Below are 20,602 nucleotides of genomic sequence, written 5' to 3'. Positions count from 1 at the left end.
GGAAATTAGTTTTTATTCTTTGTGACTGACTGTACTGTGTGGTCTTACAGCATAGTAGGCATGTAGGGGAAACAAACTGACAAAATTAAGAATTTCAGGTTTATCGTTAAGAATATTCATTACACAAGATTCCACAATTATGTTATTGCTACATGACCTTGCAGAACAAAATTATGTTCTCAGTTAGGGCTTGCCTGACGCTGCCAGAGGAATCCAACTCAAAATATGCTGGATTGAGAAACCGAGTGCACATTCCTCTCTGCAGAGTGAGATTTGAATAAGTAACAAACTCCATCCTTTCTAGATAAGAACTGTGAGGTATTCCATACACAATGATGAGAGCTGGGAATGACAGGACAAGGGGGAATGGCTTCCAGCTTGCAGAGGGTGGGATTAGATGGGATACTGGGGAAAATCTTTCCCTTTGAGGCTGATTGCCCAGAGCCACAGGTTGCCCAGAGCTGCTATGGCTTTTCCATCCCTAGAAGTGTCCAAGGCCGGGCTGGACGAGGCTTGGAGCATCCTGGGATGGTGGAAAGTGTCCCTGCCGACAGCAGGGGATGGAACCGGATGGGCTTTAAGGTCCCTTTCCACCCAGACCATCCAGGGATGCTCAGATCAGCCGGTCACCGAGGCAGCCCCTGCTCTGCGGTGCAGGGATGCAGGCACAGAACGCGCTCCCTTCCTGGCAGCTGCTGCTCCAGGCGCAGCTCCTGCGAGGCCACCGCGGCTCCTGCAGGTGGGAACGGCTCTGGGCCAAGTTCATAACCTCCCGAGAAAAGAGTATTTAAGTTCATTTGAGCAGCAGGTAACTGTGGCTTTACACTCCCTACACACGTTGCAAAGAGACCAACACCAGAGTGCTTTAGTGAACAGCGCGGGGTTTGCTTTCCTCAGCGCTGGGCGCTGTTTCGCTGCGGTGCTGTACGGGGAGCGGGCGGTGCGGAGCCCGTTCCGGGCAGTGCCGGGGCCGGGGCCGGGGCGGGGTCGGCCCGGGGCTCCCCGCCCGCAGGTGCGGCCCGCCCAAGGCGCGGCCCGCGCAGGTAAAGCCGGAGCGGCCCCGCCGCCGCGGCCGCAGTCCCGCCGCGATGTTCGGGGTGCAGCAGCAGCTGCAGCCGCCCGCGCTGCCCCCGCACGTCCAGCAGCAGCAGCAGCAGCACCACTACTACCGGCGGCAGCAGCACTACAGCACCCTGCCCGCCCGCCGGCCCTGCCCCGAGCCGCCGCCCTGCCCCGAGCCCCCGCCGTGCCCGGAGCCGCTGCGGCCGCTGCCCTGCCTGGACCCCGCTCCGCACCCGCAGCAGGACGGCGCCGTGGCCTACGACCGGGTGCGCACCTACGGGCCGGGCTGCCGCCGGCTCAGCACCTCCTGCTCGTCCCGGGCCGCCTCGCCGCTGGACTGCGGCCACGGCTGCGACCCGCCACAGGTACGGCGGACACGGCCTGGCCCCGGCCTCGGCCCCTCGGGGGCTGCTCCCGGCCCGGATCAGGGGCCGTCGAAGCCGGAGCCCGACCCCGGGAGCTCCGGCGGGGCGGAGGCTCTGAGGGTCGGGCCGGGCTCCCCCGGGGTGGGACGGGTCCAGCCCCGGCCCTCCGCGCGTTTCCCCCTGTGGGAAAGCCGCTGTGGCCGCTCCCCGCCGTCCCTCCCCAGGCTGTCCTCGGGTAGGGATGCGGTCTTGGCACCGTCCCCAGGCTGGCCGGGCTGTCCCCGGGCAGGGATGCGGTCCCTGGCACCGGCCCCAGAGCGGTGTCACCTTTTCGCACCCTTTAACGCAGCTTTGGCCGGTTCTGGCCCAGCCCAGCCCCGCGGCTCCAGTCCCACGCCGGGATGTCACCGCGCCGCTCTGCCGACTTGGGGCTGCTCATGTAAATAGAACTGGAAGCCGGTGTGGTTATTAGTTCTCTCTGAATCGATGGTGCTTAGTAAGGTCCGCCACTGAGGTGTTGGAGTCGGGCTTGGAAAGCCCTCGCAATGCAGTTCAGCAGGTTTGTTGTGTGTGTATCCTAGGCATGGCTTGAAAGTATCGGTGGAATTGAATGTCATTTTAACACATGCAAAAGGTGTATTGAAACTAGAAACCTATAGCTTTAGAAAAGATTTGACTGCAAAACCAGAAAGGAGATGAAAATTTATTCACAACCCATTTTTTCCTCATACAGCAGAATGCCATTAACATCTATAGGATTGCTCTGCTGTACTCAAATGGCAATGTACATTTGTTCAAGATTAACTCTTACTGAATTTTCTTTCCCGTGTTATACTTACCTGTCAGAAAGTCTGGATTAAGACCAATACAAGATCTGCATTCCTTTAAAAGCAGTATTTGTATAGTTTGAGGGCTGCTTTCCTCTCCAGGGTGGTTTATGTAAATCCTGGCAAGTGAGCGAGCAGCTGTGATAATAGAAGGACAAGAGGAAACAGCCTCAAGTTGTGCTAGCAGAGGTTCAGGTTGGATATTAGGACAAAAATCTTCATGGAATGGATGGTTAAGCATTGGAACACACTGCCCAGGGAATTGGTGGACTCACCATCCCTGGAAGTGTTCAAAAGTGTATCTGTGGCACTTGAGGACGTGGTCGAGTGGTGGCCTGGGCCGTGCTGGGAATGATTGGACTCGATGATCTTGGTGAGTTTTTCCAGCCTGAACGAGTCTGTGATCATAAGGGCTTTGTAGGAGGTGGTAATGGCAGAGCCATTCCCTCTGCATCCAGGTTGTTAATCCTCTTTTGCAAGATGTAGGGCAGGAGTGTAAACACAGGTCTCTCACCTCCCAGATAAGTGATCTGCTCAGCTAGGCTGGATGATAGTCTGAATTGCAGTTAATTAATTAAATATTCATTGGCATAAACATTGCAGTCCCAAGCTTCCTCAGCCTAGATAAGTACGTGAACAAGGATTACAGACTCAAATGCTGTCGCTGCTCTATGGAGGATGTTTAATTTTCAACATCTGTCATAGTCACCGAATCCATTATGTCCTGCTGATGAAAACTAATTTCTTGCTGAAGTGTTTTGCTGGACGAGACTTTAAAGCCAAGAGGGTGTAGCTCAGTCAGGCTTTGTGTGGGTTGCAGTTTCAGTGGTGGAGAAGGAAGGCGCCTAATACAGATTATTAGGAAGTTATTAAGGCAGAAAACAGTAACAAACAGGGAAGTCAGCTGGGAGGAGGCAGAAGTGGCACACTTGGTGCTGAATGGGAGTTGCCTCAGAGAAGCCCTGGGAGGGGTGCAGGACATTCCCCAGGAGTGGATCAGTTGCCCTTTGAGCCCATTGTGTGGGGCCATGTAAAGTGAATAATGGGCTGATAGCAAACTCCCATCTGTGTTTGGTGTGCAGGAGGATTTGGGGTTAGGGGCAGCCCAGGGCTGCAGTTTCAGCTCTGTGCTGCTGCTAAAGCAAAGGGCTGGCTTTGAGCAATGTCTCATTTGCTTCTGCAGAGCTTGTGTGGGTTAACAGTAACAGACATGTACATCCCTGTTGACACAGTGCTAGTCTTCAGTCATGTGGCTGGGTGTGCTCCTGTGTTTATGTACACTTCTAATGAGCTGGGGAGAGGGAGAATTTGAAATTGCTGTGTGCACAGAGCATATGTGCTGGTACTTTTTGTGATTCAGGATTCAGGGGTTTTTTACTTTCCTGGTTTGTTTTGTCCTTGGAGTAATTCACAGCAAAATTTGTTCTGCTTGATCTAAATGAGAAGTGTTTGGAATAAATTCCCTTCCAGTGTGGCTTATGTGTATGAATCCCTTCTCCATGGTCATGAAAAGATAATTAATGAAGTGGCACATATAAAATGTTTGCAGAGGGCAAAACCCTTACAGGTTTTGTAGAGGTTCTCTGTCTATGTGAGAAATTTTGGGAGTCAGGTGTTTGTGTGGCTGGGCTCAGTTCTGTGACGTGCAAAGGGCTCCCATGAAGATGGTGGAATATTAACCAGCTTTAGGGCTGGTCTGTGGGGTAACAGCCTCCAAGTCAGCCTGCCATTTCCCCATTTCACCTGCCAGCTGGAACTCATAAATTATGAGCAGATGACTGGATTGCTTGTCATTAGCAAGACAATGTATTGTGGATAAAGGCCTTTGACATAAATTAAATTCTCATTTTCATCTCTGGGTTGGCTGAAGCCAAGGGTAACCTGTTGAAATTTTTTAAAAAAAAGGGACATTTGATTGCTTCTACATAAAATTGGTGCACTAAGGATAAATGTATCAAGTGCTTATTCTAAAATTTAAAAATGTTATTTAGAAATCTTAAAGACTAGCAAAAATATTCATGCAAGTTTTAGTGTTACCTTTTAAAATTCTCTTTATAAGCCCCATGGCAGGGGGTTGGAACAGGAAGGACTTTAAAGTCCCTTCCAACCCAAACCATTCTGTGATTCTGTAGAACAGACCCAGACTGACTGCTCAGGCTATCAGGAATTCTAAACCCACAAAAACACTGGGCTTTCCATTTGGAATCCCACCTTCCCCTTCCTTCTCCCAGACAGAAAATGCTGCATCTCCAGACACTGCATCTTCTGATTGCTTGGAGAGTGTGCCCCTTGGGAATGCTGGAAAACAGAAACAGCCCAAGATCCCTTTCCATGTTCCCACTGCTGGGGACAGCTCCAGAGGTCTTGGAGGTGGCAGCTCCTTGTGCAGAGCCCTGAGCTGTGTGTGGGCAATCCAGGCTGGCACAGACACAGCATTTCTGCCTCTTGGTCCCCTCCCAGCCTGTGCCAGTCCAGCCTGCTTGGCTGGAATGGGAGAAAGGGCAGGCAAATCCCTGTTTGTAAAGCAGCTCTTTGAAAATGAAAGAGTTTGGGTATCTCAAAAATAAGCATAATTTTATCCAGGCAAAACATTCTTAGGTTCTGTATAATATTGCATATACAATGAGAATATTATAAAGGCCTGTTTCAACTTAAAATGCTGCAGACTCCTGTGCTGTGGGTTTATTCCTCTGAGACACCCTGGATGTGTTATCCTCTCTAGACTTTGAGTTAGCCCTGGCCCGTTTGTCCAGCCTTTGAGCAGGTTGCAGGCTGTTGTTCAGTGTCACCCAGTGGCCATGTGCTGTCCCTGTGCTGGGATGAGGCTGTCCCAGGGCTCTCTGCTGTCACAGCTCCGTGGGCTCCTCAGGGACACCGGGCTCGGGCTGTGCCTGCTCTGAGACCCGGCTGAAGGAGGGACCAGTGGCCATTCCTGTGCTGAGTATTTCACCTTTTGGTTCCAGTTCTGCAGGAGTTGGTGGTGCAGGATTGGGCTGCATGTCCCACCCCTGTCCCCAGAGTCCTGCTGGCACATGGGGTGGCAGCAGCACCGAGCAGCTCCCCAAGTTTCTGCAGCCGTTTTAATTTTGAAATTTCTTAATTACTCTGACTGCTGCAAAAACAGTTTCTTTTCTACTTTTGTTTCTCTTTCCTGGTGCTGTTATGATTCACTTTTGGGAGGTTTGGAAAACTGCTCCAGGCTTGCTAAACTTATGCAACAGTTGATAGGAGACCTGACCTACTTCAGAGCTGCTCTCACCTGGCTGAGACTGAGCTGCAGCAACATAAACTTCCCCCTGGCTTTGGGGAAGAAATGATTCATTATGAAAATTGGAGGTCTGTGCTGTCAGGGAGGATAAACAGCATGCTGCAAACTGACAAATTGCCCAGCCCTTAGATTGGGTTCAGTGGGAACTCTGCTTGTTTGGGTAAAGACCTGGATGTGAAGGGTTGAAGCAATGTGTGATTTGTTAGAACTGGTGGGGGACAGTGTCTTAAATTGCTTCTAGACAGTGCTGGGGCAAAACCTGAAGAAATCTGTTTGAAAACAAAGCTGTTTTCAGGGTCAGATTCTTGTAATTTCAAGAGGCACATCTCATTTTTCATTGCGGATGCTCCATGTGGGCATCATTCCCAGAGATGGTCACTGTGGAGTTGTGTGCACTGGATGTGACCCAGGGGGTTCTTGGGCAGCTCCTCTACCTGTTCACTTCTGAGTTTAAGCAGAATCCAAATTTTCATGCCTTGGTGAAACAAAAAGCACATGATGCATCTCCATCTACACCAGCTGAGTTTGATGTGTAACGTGAAAAAACCGAAAATAAAAGTTGTGGGCTGGAACAGGGACATAGGATCCAGGAAGGCTCATCCAGCTTTGATTAGTAGCCTGTTCTGCTGCACTTACAGAAAATATGAACTAATTCCCTCAGACCTGCCAGGAGGGGATTGAGAAAAAGAAAAACCCAACTCCTAAAATGTGGTGATGGATTGTGTCTTGCCATGCTGCACATGGACCAATTCCTTTGGGGTGGGAAGGCCCTGGCTTTAGAACATCTCCAGGTGATTGTGGCCAGTGGATCTCAAAGCATTCACAGCCCATGTCCATAATCAGATTCCTCTGCCAGAAGAGGAGTTGGAGGTTGGGCTGCAGTAATCCTGAACCTTTTTTCCTCCCTTGCAGGGCACCATCCGCAGGATCATTATCGAGAACCCGGATCAGGTAGGGAAACGGGGCTGGGCGTCCCTCAGCTCCTCCGTGGGGCATGATGAACACTCTGAGAGCACACAGCTCACACCTCTGAGGCTGAGAGGTGGAGTTAGGAGGGGTTGAAAACACTGCAGAATGGCCACTCAGGCTCCCACCTCTCAGCAGCTCAGTCTTTATTAATATTGATTAATTACTAATTGTTTCTACTGTATTTATTTCACACAGTCCCTATGCAAGCACAGCCACTTTGTTTCCAAATGAACACACACTCACATGTTCACATCCTAAAGGACATCTCACATATCTCTAAATTATCTATTTCAGTCAAAATTACACTAATCCTGAGTTTGCTGTTTGACAAGATATATGGATGTTTTTATTTATGTGTTTTACAGGAGCCATTATCCCCTTTTCTTAGAGGGGCCAGTTTCTCTCCTGGAAATAATGTCATCTATGAAAAAACAATTAGAAAATATGAGCTATTAAATCCCCTCCAAGTAAGTTGAGTGTTCATATTATCTGTTGCAAGAAGAAAATTGAGTTGATAGCAGGAAATTGATGTTTCTGGGTTGGGTTGGCTCTGGGTTTTTTTTCTTATTTTTGTTAGGAGTAGCTGCCAACCTGAGAACTGCCTTGTTGTGATCTAGGATACATTCTCAAAGTAAATGAAGCAGTATTTAAGGAGAGCAGAAAGTGGAATGTTTGCCATGTTTTTCCTAAGAATTTATTATTAATTAACACTGAAAACTGCTGTTGTATCTCTAATATTGTCAGTCTATATCTGAATAGTGGCTATGAATAGTTTCTTGGAATAGCTTCATAATGGAACAACCAAGATACATTTTTAGAAAAAAAATCAAAACCACAATTTTTTATTTTACTGACTCTTGAAAAAATATATTTGGCAAATCTGTCTGAAATTTCATCTCACAATTGGTATTTTGTCAATAGCAAAAATATTGCTCCATTTTATTGCTCTGAAACATTTCCAACAGGAAAAAACATTGAAATTTAACATATCTCCGAGTGATTTACCTGAGGTTTTATTTTTTTACTTTTTTAAGATTAAACTTTTCATGCCTTTCTGGATTTTAGACACCTGAATTTGGTGATATCCAGTCTCTGAAGTGGAAAAGGAAAAAACCATAATTACAAATAACAGCTTCTTTCTTTCTGCAGATGATGTGCAAAGAAAAGAATAAAAAATTGTGGAATTTAGGCCTGGAAACCATAGTTTTACTTCTGGTTTTTGTTACCTGGCCTGTGTTTAGATTTAGGTAAAATCAGGAGCATAGTTCTAAAGGAAATTTTCATGTGTAGTGGGACATCCACCTCGGGAAAGGTTTTTTGCCTGTGCTTCTCACTGGCAGCTACTAAAATTGGAAGGAGAATTGGTGAATTACAGCCCTAAAGTATGAAAGTGTGAGCCAAACTCACATTCAGTTAGGAATAAAAGTGATTTAATTTGGACTAGTAAAACATCCGAAGCCACCACCAGCACTGCCAGTCACAGGCACATTTCATTCACTGCTGAGGCTGATGTCCCGCTCCATGCAGTGCCCAGCACTGACAGGGCCTTTCTGCCCCAGCTGGGGCATTTCCCACCCTGCAGGGTACCAGCATTAACCCTTTCTGCCCCAGCCGGGGCATTTCCCACCCTGCAGGGTACCAGCATTAACCCTTTCTGCCCCAGCTGGGGCATTTCCCACCCTGCAGGGTACCAGCATTAACCCTTTCTGCCCCAGCCGGGGCATTTCCCACCCTGCAGTGCCCAGCATTAACCCTTTCTGCCCCAGCCAGGGCATTTCCCACCCTGCAGGGTACCAGCATTAACCCTTTCTGTGCCAGCAGGGGCATTTCCCACCCTGCAGGGTACCAGCATTAACCCTTTCTGTGCCAGCCAGGGCATTTCCCACCCTGCAGGGTACCAGCATTAACCCTTTCTGTCCCAGCCAGGGCATTTCCCACCCTGCAGGGTACCAGCATTAACCCTTTCTGTCCCAGCCGGGGCATTTCCCACCATGCAGGGTGCCCAGCATTAACCCTTTCTGTGCCAGCAGGGGCATTTCCCACCCTGCAGTGCCCAGCATTAACCCTTTCTGTGCCAGCCGGGGCATTTCCCACCCTGCAGGGTACCAGCATTAACCCTTTCTGCCCCAGCAGGGGCATTTCCCACCCATGCAGTGCCCAGCATTAACCCTTTCTGCCCCAGCAGCGGCCTTTCCCAGCCCTGCCGGGTGCCCAGCACTGACAGGTCCTTCCCTGCAGGAGCGGCAGTTCCCGGTGTGCCCGCCGGAGCCGTGCCCGCCGCCCCCGGTGCTGCAGCAGTGCCAGCAGACACAGACGGGCGGTGCCTGCGAGCTGTGCCCGGGCCCGGGGAGTGACGAGTGCCGGGGACACCCCGTGAGGAGGGGCGCGGCCCCCCCCGAGCTGGTGAGGGCTCCGTGGTTCGTTCTCGGTGTGCTTCGTTCTTAGGCAGGGACAGAACCCCGGGGGTGAGCACTTTCATGGCTCTGCAGCCTCCAGAGGTTTGTGTGGGGTTCAGCACCTCATCCTTGTCACTGAGCAGGGGCTGTGTGTCTGTCTGGGACTGTGCAAGGCTTTCTCATGGGCTGTTGGGGGGAAAGGGCTGTTTGAGAGTTGTATTTCTCATTGTCACAGACCTGTGCTCAGGTGTGCACTGACTGAAATGAGCCTGTGGTGTTGAGCTGGGCTCAGTCTCACGGGGCTGTTTGGTTTTGCTTTTCTTTACCCATCAATTCAGTCGGGTTTCACCTGTCAGTCTGTACACAAAGACTGAGGGATGCACAGCCTCTGCTTTGGAAGGAAACACACATTGGCTTTAGAACCTTGGCAAACATCAGCTCAGGGTTCCTTTCCTCCTATGCTGATCAGCCAGGGCTTCAAATGTATTTCAATTTGATGCAAAAGTTGTTGACACAAATTCAGTGGAATCACTAATGCTTCCTGGTGTACCTGCAGCCTGTTAGTGCAGCTGGGGAGGGAGTGCAGCAGGTCCCTCCTGTGCACCCAGTTGGTGTTTGGGTGACAAACACCCTGGGGACCTTGATTTCAGACCTGTGCAGAACCTTCCAGAGCTGGACACTCCTATCAACCAGCTCAGGACACTCAGCTTGGGCTGAGGACACAGCTGTGGAAGCAGGACTTTGCTGGTTCTTGTTGTTCTAAAGGAAGTCATTCCTCTCTGTACAGTTTACTGAAAACCAGCAGACATGGAACACTCACTACCAAGAAAAGTGTAAATTAATTGAAAATTGCTAAAAGCAGCCAAATCCTACCTGTAGCATTTTCACATTCAGCTTTATCCCAAAGAAGGGATCCCTGCTGTCCTGATGCCCTGCCTGTCTCCTGCCAGGTGAGCTGCCCCCAGGACAGCCCTGAGCAGCTGGACTGTCGCTTCTTTGGGGAGCTGCTGGCCGAGCTGCACCGCAAGAGCAATGACCTGTACAGCTGCCTGCTGCAGCACGTGGAGAAGATTGGGACAAGGTACTGCCACTGGCCCTGTCATTCTGTGTCCCAGCCATCCAGGTGTTTGTGAATTGGTTGTACTCCTTGTTTCTTCCTGACAGCTGGAACTGGCTGGATGTTTTACACATTCATCTGATTTGCAAGTAACCGAGGGCATAGAAATGCTGTAAGCCAAGGAAATTTATTGAATGTGATGCTTAAGAATTGTGTCTCCCATACATGTTTTTTCACTGAGCAAACAAGAACTTACAGCACACTCTGACATATATTTCATGACACAATTCTATTGCTGTGTCCTGAACAACCCAAATGTCCAAATTCCCTCGGTCCTGTTGGGATATTGTGTCATGGATTAAAGGCCAGCCATCACCAGGCACAAAGCTCAGTCTCTACATCCAAATGAACATAAAGCACATTTTCTGCAGAGCCCTGCAGACCATCTCTGGAAGAAATGAGAGTCACAGCAGGCAGTGCCCTGCACAACCTTCCCCCCCTTCCCTCCCATCATCCTCATTCTTCCCCCTCACTCCCAGTCTTGTCTGGTGCCTTCCAAGGTCACTGAATAAGAAAAGTGGTCCTGTAGCAGGAGGAAAAAGGAACTTAACCATCACAGAAACCCTGAGTCAACTCTTGGAGCAGGGCAGGGAATTGCAACAGAGTTATGGGCAAACCATTACCCAGGCAATTAAGGGAGTAATTGGATTTACTGCCCATAATTGGGATAACTGCCCAAAGGACTGGGGATAGTCAGCCTGTGCTTGCTGTGCTGCTGTAGGACTCCAGGAATTCCTCCACAGAGGGAAGGTAAGGACTCTTCAGCTGAGAAAGACCCTTCCTTGCTCTGTATTGTCCAGATAATCTTTTAGTGGTGAATGTGGGCCTGAATCCTGAAAGTTCTCAAGCAGCTTTTTGTGTTTTACAGGAACCACGACATCGAATTCACGTGCCAGGTAAGGCCCAGGCTGTCCCTGCCACCACTGGGGGAGGGCTCAAGCAAACAAAGCCAAAGCAGCTGAAATGAAGGAGGCTGATCTTGGTTAGTTAGTGCTTCCTGCTTGGTAAAAACATTCAGAGCCTGAAAACCACTGCCAGGCAAGTATTTGCAAATGTGATAATACTGAAAAGAAACTTCAAGAATTTGCATTATTCCAGTATGAGAGTCAAATTTTGGAAGTCTCTCCTGCTGTTCCACTAATGGTTTCACTGGAAAATGAAACTTGTACAGGTACCTGGGTTTTTACAATGTGTTTTTTGCAAAGGCTCTTTCACTGCCTGGCCAGTGAAGCTGCTGCTGAGCAGCAGGTGCTGCACCTTTGAAGGCATTCAGTGTGAATGGGGCAGAAATACCTGTCCAGGGTTCACCTGCAGGAAGCAAATGCCACTGAATCCTGGCAGCATCTCCTGGTGGTCATCTGGGGTTTATTGGCAGCCCATTCAGAGGTTTTGCCCCACCATAAACTGCTGGGAGTTGTTGTAGCATCAGCTGTTAATTCCTGAGAGAGGATTGGTTTGAATACTGCTTTTAAATGTTGAATTTAAGCATTTGAATATATGCTTCATGTATCACTTTATCTCACTTTGTACATGCCCCACATATAAAAGACTTTGGAAGTTTTCTGGATAGACTTTGATCTATTTTTGTTCTTATTTGCCTTGTACTAAAGATGTTTTTCATAGCAGAGCTGTGTAATTAATGAGGAAACCACATTACTAATCTACCAGGCAAAATTCTTAATCAAGATGTCTCCCCTTTCCTCCCTTCTTTGCTTAGACTGAAGATATTGAAGAATTAATTCCCAAAGGACTGTCTGAGGCAACAAAGCAGCAGATTCGTTATCTCCTGCAGGTATGGGAGCTTGGCAGCCTGTAGGAGCTGGCTCACACACAGGAGGGCCTTGGTACATAACTCCCTTCACTCTGCATTCCCTCATCCCATTGTTTCTGGAGTGGGGGTGTGGAATGGTGGCTTTAAAGGAAGTGTCACATGGACCCACTTGTGTACTTCAAACAGCTCTCCTGGGGCTTTCCTGCAGTTTCACTGAAACTCTCTTGGCTTTTGACCACTGTCAGGAGAACAGGGACCTTTCATCTTTCTGTGTTGTGTATGAAGGCTTTAAAAGCCAAACACAAACAGGAGGTGCTAAAAGCCCAGCAGCAGAGCCTGAATCCCACCGGCTCCCAGCCCAACCCCATGGCTGGGCATGGAGCAGGGAGGGAGCTGAAGAACCAGCCCAGGACAAAACCCTTTACACCTGAACCACAACAGGAATGGTTCTGTTTGCTGCTGGCTGCCAAAAGCACAGCTCAGCACTCAGAGCTGCCTGTGCCAGGCAAGTGTGTCAGAGCAGGATCCAGGGCAGCCTCAGCAGGAGTGTCCTGATCTGGGCTCCCTCAGGTAGGGGAAGGGTGATCCTACCTGGGAGCTGCACCTTGGAATCACTTCCTGGTAAAAAAAAAATCCATTGAAAAGAGGTTGAGAAGGAGCAGCCTGGTCTGAGTTCACAGCTGCCCTGCTCTGACCTCCCATCCCTTCCAACTGGAATTATTCTGTGCTTCCCTTACAAGGAAGAGGGACAACAAACCCCATGGACATTCCAGCCAGCATGAGGGCATTCCATGGCCTCACACTGGCACACTGTCCTGGGAGGCTGGTTCAGCTCCAGGTGAAAAGCTGGAACAGGCATTTCCTGTTGTGACTGTGTCCAGCTGGTTTTACATCCTCACAGCTGTGATTATAAAATGCAGCCAGAATGGCTTTTGGGGAACCAGGTGTTGTCAGGATCCAGCCAGGGTGCTCTCAGACTCCTTGGCCAGCAGGACAGAGCAGGGAGGGAAGGGTTTGCACAGCCCAGGATCCCGAGCTGGGGATGCCCAGAGGCTCCTCTAAGGACACAGAGAACTCCACTGGAGAAGCACAAGGCACCTCTGGGATTTAGCAACCTCTAGCACTAAGCAGTTGGTGAGTGGGGTTTTACTTATATTTTCATAGTCCTAATTTCACCATTTGATTCAATTCCTTCTTTTAAACTACTCTATAGTGTATTACACAATAAAACCAACAGAACCATAAGGCAAAAGTGAAATTCCACTTTAATGAGAAAACAAACAGAAAGGTGAGTTGTGTGAGGAATGAAGTCTCAGTCACACCATGGCACCAGTGGGGATAAAAAACTGGGCAGGGGCCAATCCCCATATGGATAGAAAGCATGAGAGCTCCAAGTGAAGGGAACACACAGGAGGGTTTCACTTTTGTCTGGCCAGGAAGAAACCACAGCTTTTGCACAGAATATTCAGCCCTTCCAGGAGCATTACAACTTGAGGAGTTGTTTTGTGTGTCCTTTCAAAGTCTATTTTTATTCTTTTGAATATTATAAATGTATCATGAAATGTAACAATTTATATTTTCACCTAAATCAATACACAGCTATTAAAGGCATTAAAATTAACATTCCAAAGGAGAACAGTGTTGGGCTGTGGTCACTTATGGTTTTCTCTTTCATCCAGGTGACTCCTTTCATCTTTGGGATCTTTTTCCTTTTAAAGGGAGGAGTTGGCTGTATGAGCCTTTTTAATTTAAATTTTTAAAATGTTAATTAAATTCCCTCATCCTTGAGCCCAAAGCTTTGCCAGATCTCAAACATGACTCATTCCTCAGTGCCTTTTCAGGCAGGGCAGTAATTTTTAAAAATCAGTGTGAGCACAAAGCTTTTAAAGCTCAAATAATAATTGTACAATATTAACACATTTATTTTTCCCTTTATTGGTGTACAAAGGCAGTTCCTTATCCTGTTGTTCCTTCCACTTTAACAATGTTGTCCTGTGTTACAAGGCAGAAATTGAACGCTGGCATTTGCAGAACAAAGAGCAAGGAAAATGTTTCCTGTAGAAACTGTGGGCACTTCAAAGGATGTGCAATGGTTTCAGAAGTTACTGTCAGCTGTAAAGCAGTTTCTGTTCTACCTCTTGTCAGGCATATTGTAAACAAAGCTGCCTAATTAATCCCAATTATCCTTTTCATTTCTTCCCTCCCAGATGAGAGCGACATCGGACAAATCCCTGAGACTTGTGCTTTCCACCTTCAAGAACCTGCGGGAGGAGCTCTGCCATCTGCAGGATGACCTGGGGGTGAGTCCTGCTCCTCATCCAGCTGCTCACAGCTGGCAGCAGGAGCCCAGGGCTGGCACCCCAGGCTGTGCCTGTGCTGGTGGCAGTGGCTGCTGTGTCAGTACCTCAGGGGGCTGGATGGACACGGGTGGCTTTGGCAGCTCCCCAGGCCCCGTGGCTGTGGGTGCAGGCAGCAGACAATTCCTGTTGAGGAAGCAGCAATGTTTCCCACACCAGCCCAAGTGCTTGGCACTGCTGGGAATGTCACAGCATTGTCCTGGAAACGTTGAGGGAGAAGAGTTTGAATTTGAACACAGAACAAGGAGTCGGGTGCAGTGGGCTTAGTTTTGGGGTGGTTTTTGTTTGTTTGGGGGTTTTTGTTGGCTTCTACTTAAATTGTTTCTGGGGCAGACTGGAAGGGCAGTGTCCAGGATCCCAGTGCTCACCACCCAGCACAAAGCCACAGGCACTACAGTGTGTGCTATGTACCTAAACCCCAAACTTTCAAGACAGTTGAGCATTCTCAGTTCTAAAACTGAGAATTATTAATGACTGTGTTGCACTTTATGGAAAGAGTTTACTGAAAAATTGCAGCTTTCGACTGTAAACTTCTGACTTTTGTCCTGCAGAAGCTGGAAACTGACAATGTGTTGCTGAAGAAGGATTTGGCTTTTAAGGATTCCCAAGTGAAAGAATATGAAACAATGCTGGCTTCTCTGAGGGAGAACAATCGTCAGCAGCAGGTAAATCAAGAAACATTTCCAGTGTCATTGCAGGCAGCCAAAATGGGGGCGATTTGCAGACTTCTGGGTGCTCTGAGTAACTGCTGCCTGCTGTGTGTGATGCTGTTCCTCCCCTGAGGAACTCCAGGTGCTCATTCCCCCTGTGCTCTGCAGCAGGGGCTCAGGGACAGCACTGCCAAATGCCGCTCGCTGGAGGAGCAGCTCCTGTCCCTGCGGCTCAGCGAGGGCGACAAGGACTGCCAGCTGAAGGAGCTGGAGTACAGCAAGAGGGCCCTGGAGCAGGAGATCCAGAGCCTCAAGCTGCAGGTGAGGGCTCACCTGGCTGGGTGCCAGGCTCAGAGGGATCAGTGTAAGATAACTAATGATGAAAACTCTCTTTGTAAAATAAAACTGGGTTCTTTGTGCAGAGCTGCTCCAGCCCGACCCTGCAGACCACGACGGACGAGCTGTCCAGCCGCTACGTGGAGATGATCAACAACCTCAGGGAGGACAAGGACAGGGAGATCCGCAGCCTCAGGGTGAGGGGCGCTGCTGGCTGTGTGCAGGGACAGCTGCTCCTGCACTTGGGGCAGCAGGGATCTTCCACAGGCACTTTTTGGGTGTTTTTTGGCTGTGCAGTTACTTTACTCATAGACACTGCTGATGGTTTAAAACCTTTATAGTAGAACATAAAACTGTGCTTTTAAAAAAACCCAACTGTTCTTTACATGAAGAAATTAGGAATCAACCTGGTTAGTGGGCTGTCCTGAAGGGATATTTTGTGTGTCCTGATAACATAGGAAATTAGTCAAAATATGCTTAATAGGAATCAAAAACAAATCCCAGTCACTACTGTATGTAGGAAATGTCTCTCATGGAAATCAGTGGTAAAAGTCTCCAGCTCTGGAAGCCAATTCAACTTGTTCAGTGTTAGTTTAGCTTGAGAATTGTAAAACCATTAAATTAATACTGGGTAGAATTCAGTCCAGTTAGCACTTTCTGAATTTACTGTGTGGTTCAACTTCCTGACCTGAAAATCCCCGGGTCTCACTGTTGATGGTGTCAGTGAAATGCCACCCCCAGAGGCCTGGGTGGGTGCTGAGGGGCCCTGCCCAGAGCCCCCCACACCTGAGAGCTGCTGCCTTGTTCTGCAGTCCCAGCTGTGCCAGTTCCAGCAGGACATAACCAGGAGAGAGGGGAGCAACAGCGACTTGCAAATGAGGCTGCACGAACTGACATCGCTGCTGGAGGACAAAGAGGCTTTTATTAAACAACAGCAAGAGGTAAAATAATACAAGTTCTTCTCTAAGGGTTTTTGTGTTTAAGCCTCCATGGTGCTGTGTAGGTGGAACCTAACCAGGAAGGCCCTTGTCCTCTCCTGGCTCGGGAAAGGGGGGGTTAGGATTTGTTCTACCTGAATGCTGTTCCTCTGCCAGCCTTCTGGAATGGCAGATTTCAGACTGTTGAGACAAATTTCTGCAAATATTTTTTTGTGGCTTTAGTGAACTGATACTTCAAAAAATAGGACTTCACATCAGTGTTTGCTTTTGGTTTTGTCAGGAGCTCTTCAGACTGAAGCATGAGAAGTTATCAGGCAGTCAGTCCCCTGGGGTGACAGCCATCATCACTAAAAAGTAATGTGTTATTCACCTTTTTTAAAAAGACATCCTTTGGGCTTTCCTTTGTTTAGGCTCTGTTAAACAACCTGTTCAACCCTCTACAGGTACAGGAATCAGTATCCTATTCTGGGTCTCCTGTCTGATGACTACAAGGTCACATCACCTGTCAATAAATCACAAACGATTGTAATTGAGAGGACTGGAGAGATCTGGAAACATGTAAGTTACCTGGAAATGGACTGTTCCCTCTGCCATCCCTAAGTGTTCAATTTAACTTCAAAGCAAGTATTACCCGAACTGAGAGCTCAGCGCTGCCCTCGTGGTAATTTAACTGCAAAAACCAGAGTGACTGACTGCAGCCCGGGAACTGTCCTGGCCTTTGGAGCAGGCACTAATTGGTGGGTGTGGTATAAATAAAACCTTTTGTTGTTTTCTCTGGCACGTAATTACCCTGAACAAAAGCATCAGCGCTGCTCTAACAGCGGCCCCGGGGTGTTGCTGTACCGGGCAGGGGAGCAGGGACTGTGTCCTGCTGTACTCTCAGCGAGCAGGGATTTGGGAGGAATTGCTCCTCTGCATTAGAAGCGATAATGACTCCAAGCCATTACTAAAACACACAAAGCACCACATCCCTGAAACTCACCCTGAGCCAGGGCAGTGACAAACCCAGGAATGCAGAAGAGTGGTGACATTTCAAGGAGTGATTCAGAGTAAAAATAGAAAACAGGGCTGCAGAAACTATTTCTATTGCAGGCAGGGCTCGTGGTGCCAAGTCTGGCTGCAAGGTAAAGGCTGGAGAAATGGCAGGGTGGCCAAACAGGGGTGGTGGTGGCTGCAGGGACAAGGTCACAGCAGCACCTGGATACAAGCACGGGGGGACACAGCCAGGGGACAGTTCTGTGACAGCCTGAGCAGATGCAGGTACCACACCTGCCATGTCCCTCAAGGGGACCTTGCCTGCAGCAGGATTTAAAAAGCAAAAGGCTCAGGGCACTGGCAAAGAGCAGAGTTTTATTACTGATCCCTAAACCTCACCCAGGTGCATTGCAACCTAGTGAAATGTCAAGCAATGAAACAGCAATAGAGAAATGAAAAAGTAAAGTGTTTGGTACAGAGGAAGGGCTCACGGATCCCCTTGGATGCTGTACAAGAGAAAACAAGTAGGTAATTAAATGAGATGCTTTATGGGAGATAGTTTGTTTCATAACAGAAACAGGTTTGTGTATTTCTTCTAACAAGCTGCTTGTTTCTTTTAGGAATGAGAGAAACCTCTGAGCCCTCAGAGCTGCTCCAAGGAGTTCACAAACCACTAAAACTGCTTTACTTTCTGCTCTTCTGCATCCAAGAAAAGGTTCAGTCTGATAGTGAGGAAGGCTGGGAAAACATTAAGGACTCACTTTTCCCTTGGAGGAGTGGGATGGTCTCCCTGTGTGGACTTCAGCTGTTCTTGACTAGCTCCTGTTCTTCAGCCAGTCCTCAGGCAGTCTAGGAGACAAAAGGAAGACACCTGAAACCTTTTCCTCTTGGTCCTTGTAGCCATGTTCTGTCTCTTCATGCTGAGTGGGAGTGACCCCGATGTCAGCCCCACCCCTGCCACAGCTGCTTTCAGAGCAGAGTCACGGCCTGCACGGGAACTTCAGAAATACCTCACTGGGAACTGCTCCTCTCCTTACACCTGCCTCTGTCTGGGAAGCTCGGACCCAAAGGACAGAACTGCCATCAAACCCAGCTTCTGACCTGGCAAATGCCAGCAGGACCCAGTTCAGTGAAGGGCTGGGCCAAGGCTCATTTTAGAGAATGTTTCTGACCTCAGAGGTGATGTATCTTCAGCCCTAAACCAGCTGTATTTATTTGCTGTGCTTCAAATTTTCAAGAACTAGGTATATTTTTATATAGAAGAACTTTGTGTGAAAATAACTCATGGACTAAATTTCCTTATCAGACCAACCTGCCATTTACAATTTCCACTCTTTCAAGGACCACAGAAATTCTTTCAAACTGATTTGGTGTTCATGATTCAGTAGTTGTCTGAGCAACACAGCACAGAGACTCACAGGGAAAGTTTGCAATGCTGCAATCCAAAGGTGCTTTTTTATTGTGGGGGTTCTTGCTTTGCTTTCCTGCTGCAGCCATGTATTTCTGTTCCCAGCTACTATAGACCCTAGGCAATGTTTAATGGGGAAAGAATGCTGGAGGCTACCTGTAACCATGAAATAAACCCAAGTCTAACTCTCTGGATCACTGTCTGTCTGTCCTGGAAACACCTTGTGTGCAGCTGGAGGGAGGGCTGTAGCTGGTGTCTTGTTCCTCTCCATGAACCTTTCCAAGTGAAGGATTGGGGCTCTCAGGTGATGCTGCATGTCCAGCTGCCCTGCTGCTCTTTAGAGCCACGAGTAAAACCTGCTCTGCTGCTGCTCTTTGAGTGTGGCCAGGCTGAGATGGGCCTGCAGTTTCAGCAGCCTGGCTTTAATTAGTTAAATACCCTCATTTGAAGGTGGAGTGCCTTGCCCCTCTGCATGCAGTAATTACTCAAAAACAGATTCTAGAGCAACCCCTTTTTCTGCAGAGCAGTGAATAAAAGGTCCAGCAACACTCAGACCTAACATGCTCCTGCCATGGGAGTGTCAGTGCAATAAATAATTTTAGTTACACTGTCAGCAAAAGACTTTTCACCTTTGGTGATCTGAAGCACAAAAAGGACTAAAGCACCATGGCTGTTCAATGCCATCAGTTACCTGTGCAGGGCTCTGGTGCAGCTGCTCCTTGTGCTCCCACCAGGGCCAGGGCTTCCCACAGCTCAGAGCAGGCTACAAAGAGCAGAAATGGGAGTCATTCATGGCCACAGTTCCTGACTGCTCATCCCAGCCATGGATTTCCTGAGCAGCCCCTCAGTGCCACCCACCTGTGTTTCCTCCACTCCATGGCACAGCACAGGAACTCCTTAAGGAGGGACAGGGCTCAGAGCAGGAGCTGCTGGGACTGGTGAGACAACTCCATGGCAAAGGCCACCATCAGGCAAATGCTCTTTTCAAATCCAGCTGATCCATCCCAGTGGAAACACCATCCTGGGGCAGCCAGGAAAGCTGCAGCTGCTTACAAAAAGCCCAGGTTGCTGCTCAGGCCAGCCAGCTCTCTGTCCTGAGGACAAGGACAGCTCCTCCTGTAAATGCTACAGAGAAGAGACTGTAACACTTTGTACTCACAGCAAAAAACACAAAGCAATTATCAAAAAGATGAATTAGACTAGCAGATAAAGCATATGGCAATTTATTTATAGGCTGGTTTTGTTTTCAAACCATATGTATTTAAAAAGCAAATTTAGTATTTTTTACTATGAAGTACCTGTACCTGTTACTGTGGGCTCAGCTGTTCCCTCTTTGCTGTGGAACTGGAACTGATTTACCTAACGTGGTTTCTGCTGAAGTTGACAGAAAAACATTTTCTCATTTACTCAGCTCTCTAAATCCTGGTTAGAAACATTTTACTTTAGCTCATTTCCACCTCAATTTTAAGCAGCTTCACCAAGACATGTACATTTTTTCTAAGAACAAATTAGAAAGAAGTGTGGCTGTACACTATTTATATAATTACAACAATATACATTCTGCCCTGTCTTTATCTGCCAGAATGCAGGTAAAGTTGCACTTGTTTTGCACTGAAAAGGAGAAAACTGTCTTCTTTGTTTTGACTGACCTTTCTGCAGTATTGAAGTTTCTCTGCCTCAGCTGTAAAATAAAAGCCAGAGAGCCCTGGCTGGGAAGTCCCTGACAACTCCAGCAGCCACCAGTCCACACCCAGTTCCTCACCTTTACCTCCAGAGTTCTGCTGCAGCTCTTCCTCGTTTTCTCTCTCATTTATTGCCTTTAATTGTGGGCAGTTGAAACCTGAGGAAAGAAAAACACAGCTGATGATCAGGATGTGAATCACTTGTAACTGCACCTGTCAGCCCAAGAAAAGCTGCACCAAACAGATCTGACACTTCAGAGCAAGCCAAGCCCTGCACACCTCTGGGAGGCTCTGCTTGCTCAAGCACCCCTGAGCTGTCACAGCTCTCAAATATTTACTGGGAGAGGGCATTGAGAAGGATTTGGGAACTGTCCCTCAAACTGCTGAGGACTCGGGTGCCATTTTATCCTTCCATTTCAGAAGATTTAAAACACCACGTCCAAGTAAAATCTTATGTCAAGAACAGCAATCTACCTCCTGC

The 20,602-nt window shown here is 48.4% G+C and overlaps 1 protein-coding gene across 1 annotated transcript; it reads left to right on the top strand.

Moving 5' to 3' along the window:
* Positions 1-1,054: 1,054 nt before the first annotated feature.
* On the top strand, positions 1,055-17,075 carry POF1B (POF1B actin binding protein). The gene is given in 15 exon segments (XM_054641683.2): positions 1,055-1,427; positions 6,435-6,473; positions 6,857-6,958; positions 8,730-8,894; positions 9,838-9,968; positions 10,873-10,900; positions 11,722-11,796; positions 13,983-14,075; positions 14,684-14,797; positions 14,951-15,103; positions 15,205-15,315; positions 15,931-16,059; positions 16,337-16,410; positions 16,500-16,615; positions 16,618-17,075. Coding segments are annotated over 15 exon segments (1,773 nt in total). The 5' UTR covers positions 1,055-1,088; the 3' UTR covers positions 16,722-17,075.
* Positions 17,076-20,602: the final 3,527 nt, after the last annotated feature.

Source organism: Agelaius phoeniceus, chromosome 14 (genome assembly GCF_051311805.1).
Source record: "Agelaius phoeniceus isolate bAgePho1 chromosome 14, bAgePho1.hap1, whole genome shotgun sequence".
NCBI classification, from domain to species: domain Eukaryota; kingdom Metazoa; phylum Chordata; class Aves; order Passeriformes; family Icteridae; genus Agelaius; species Agelaius phoeniceus.
This window is presented reverse-complemented; position numbering and strand designations above follow the sequence as displayed.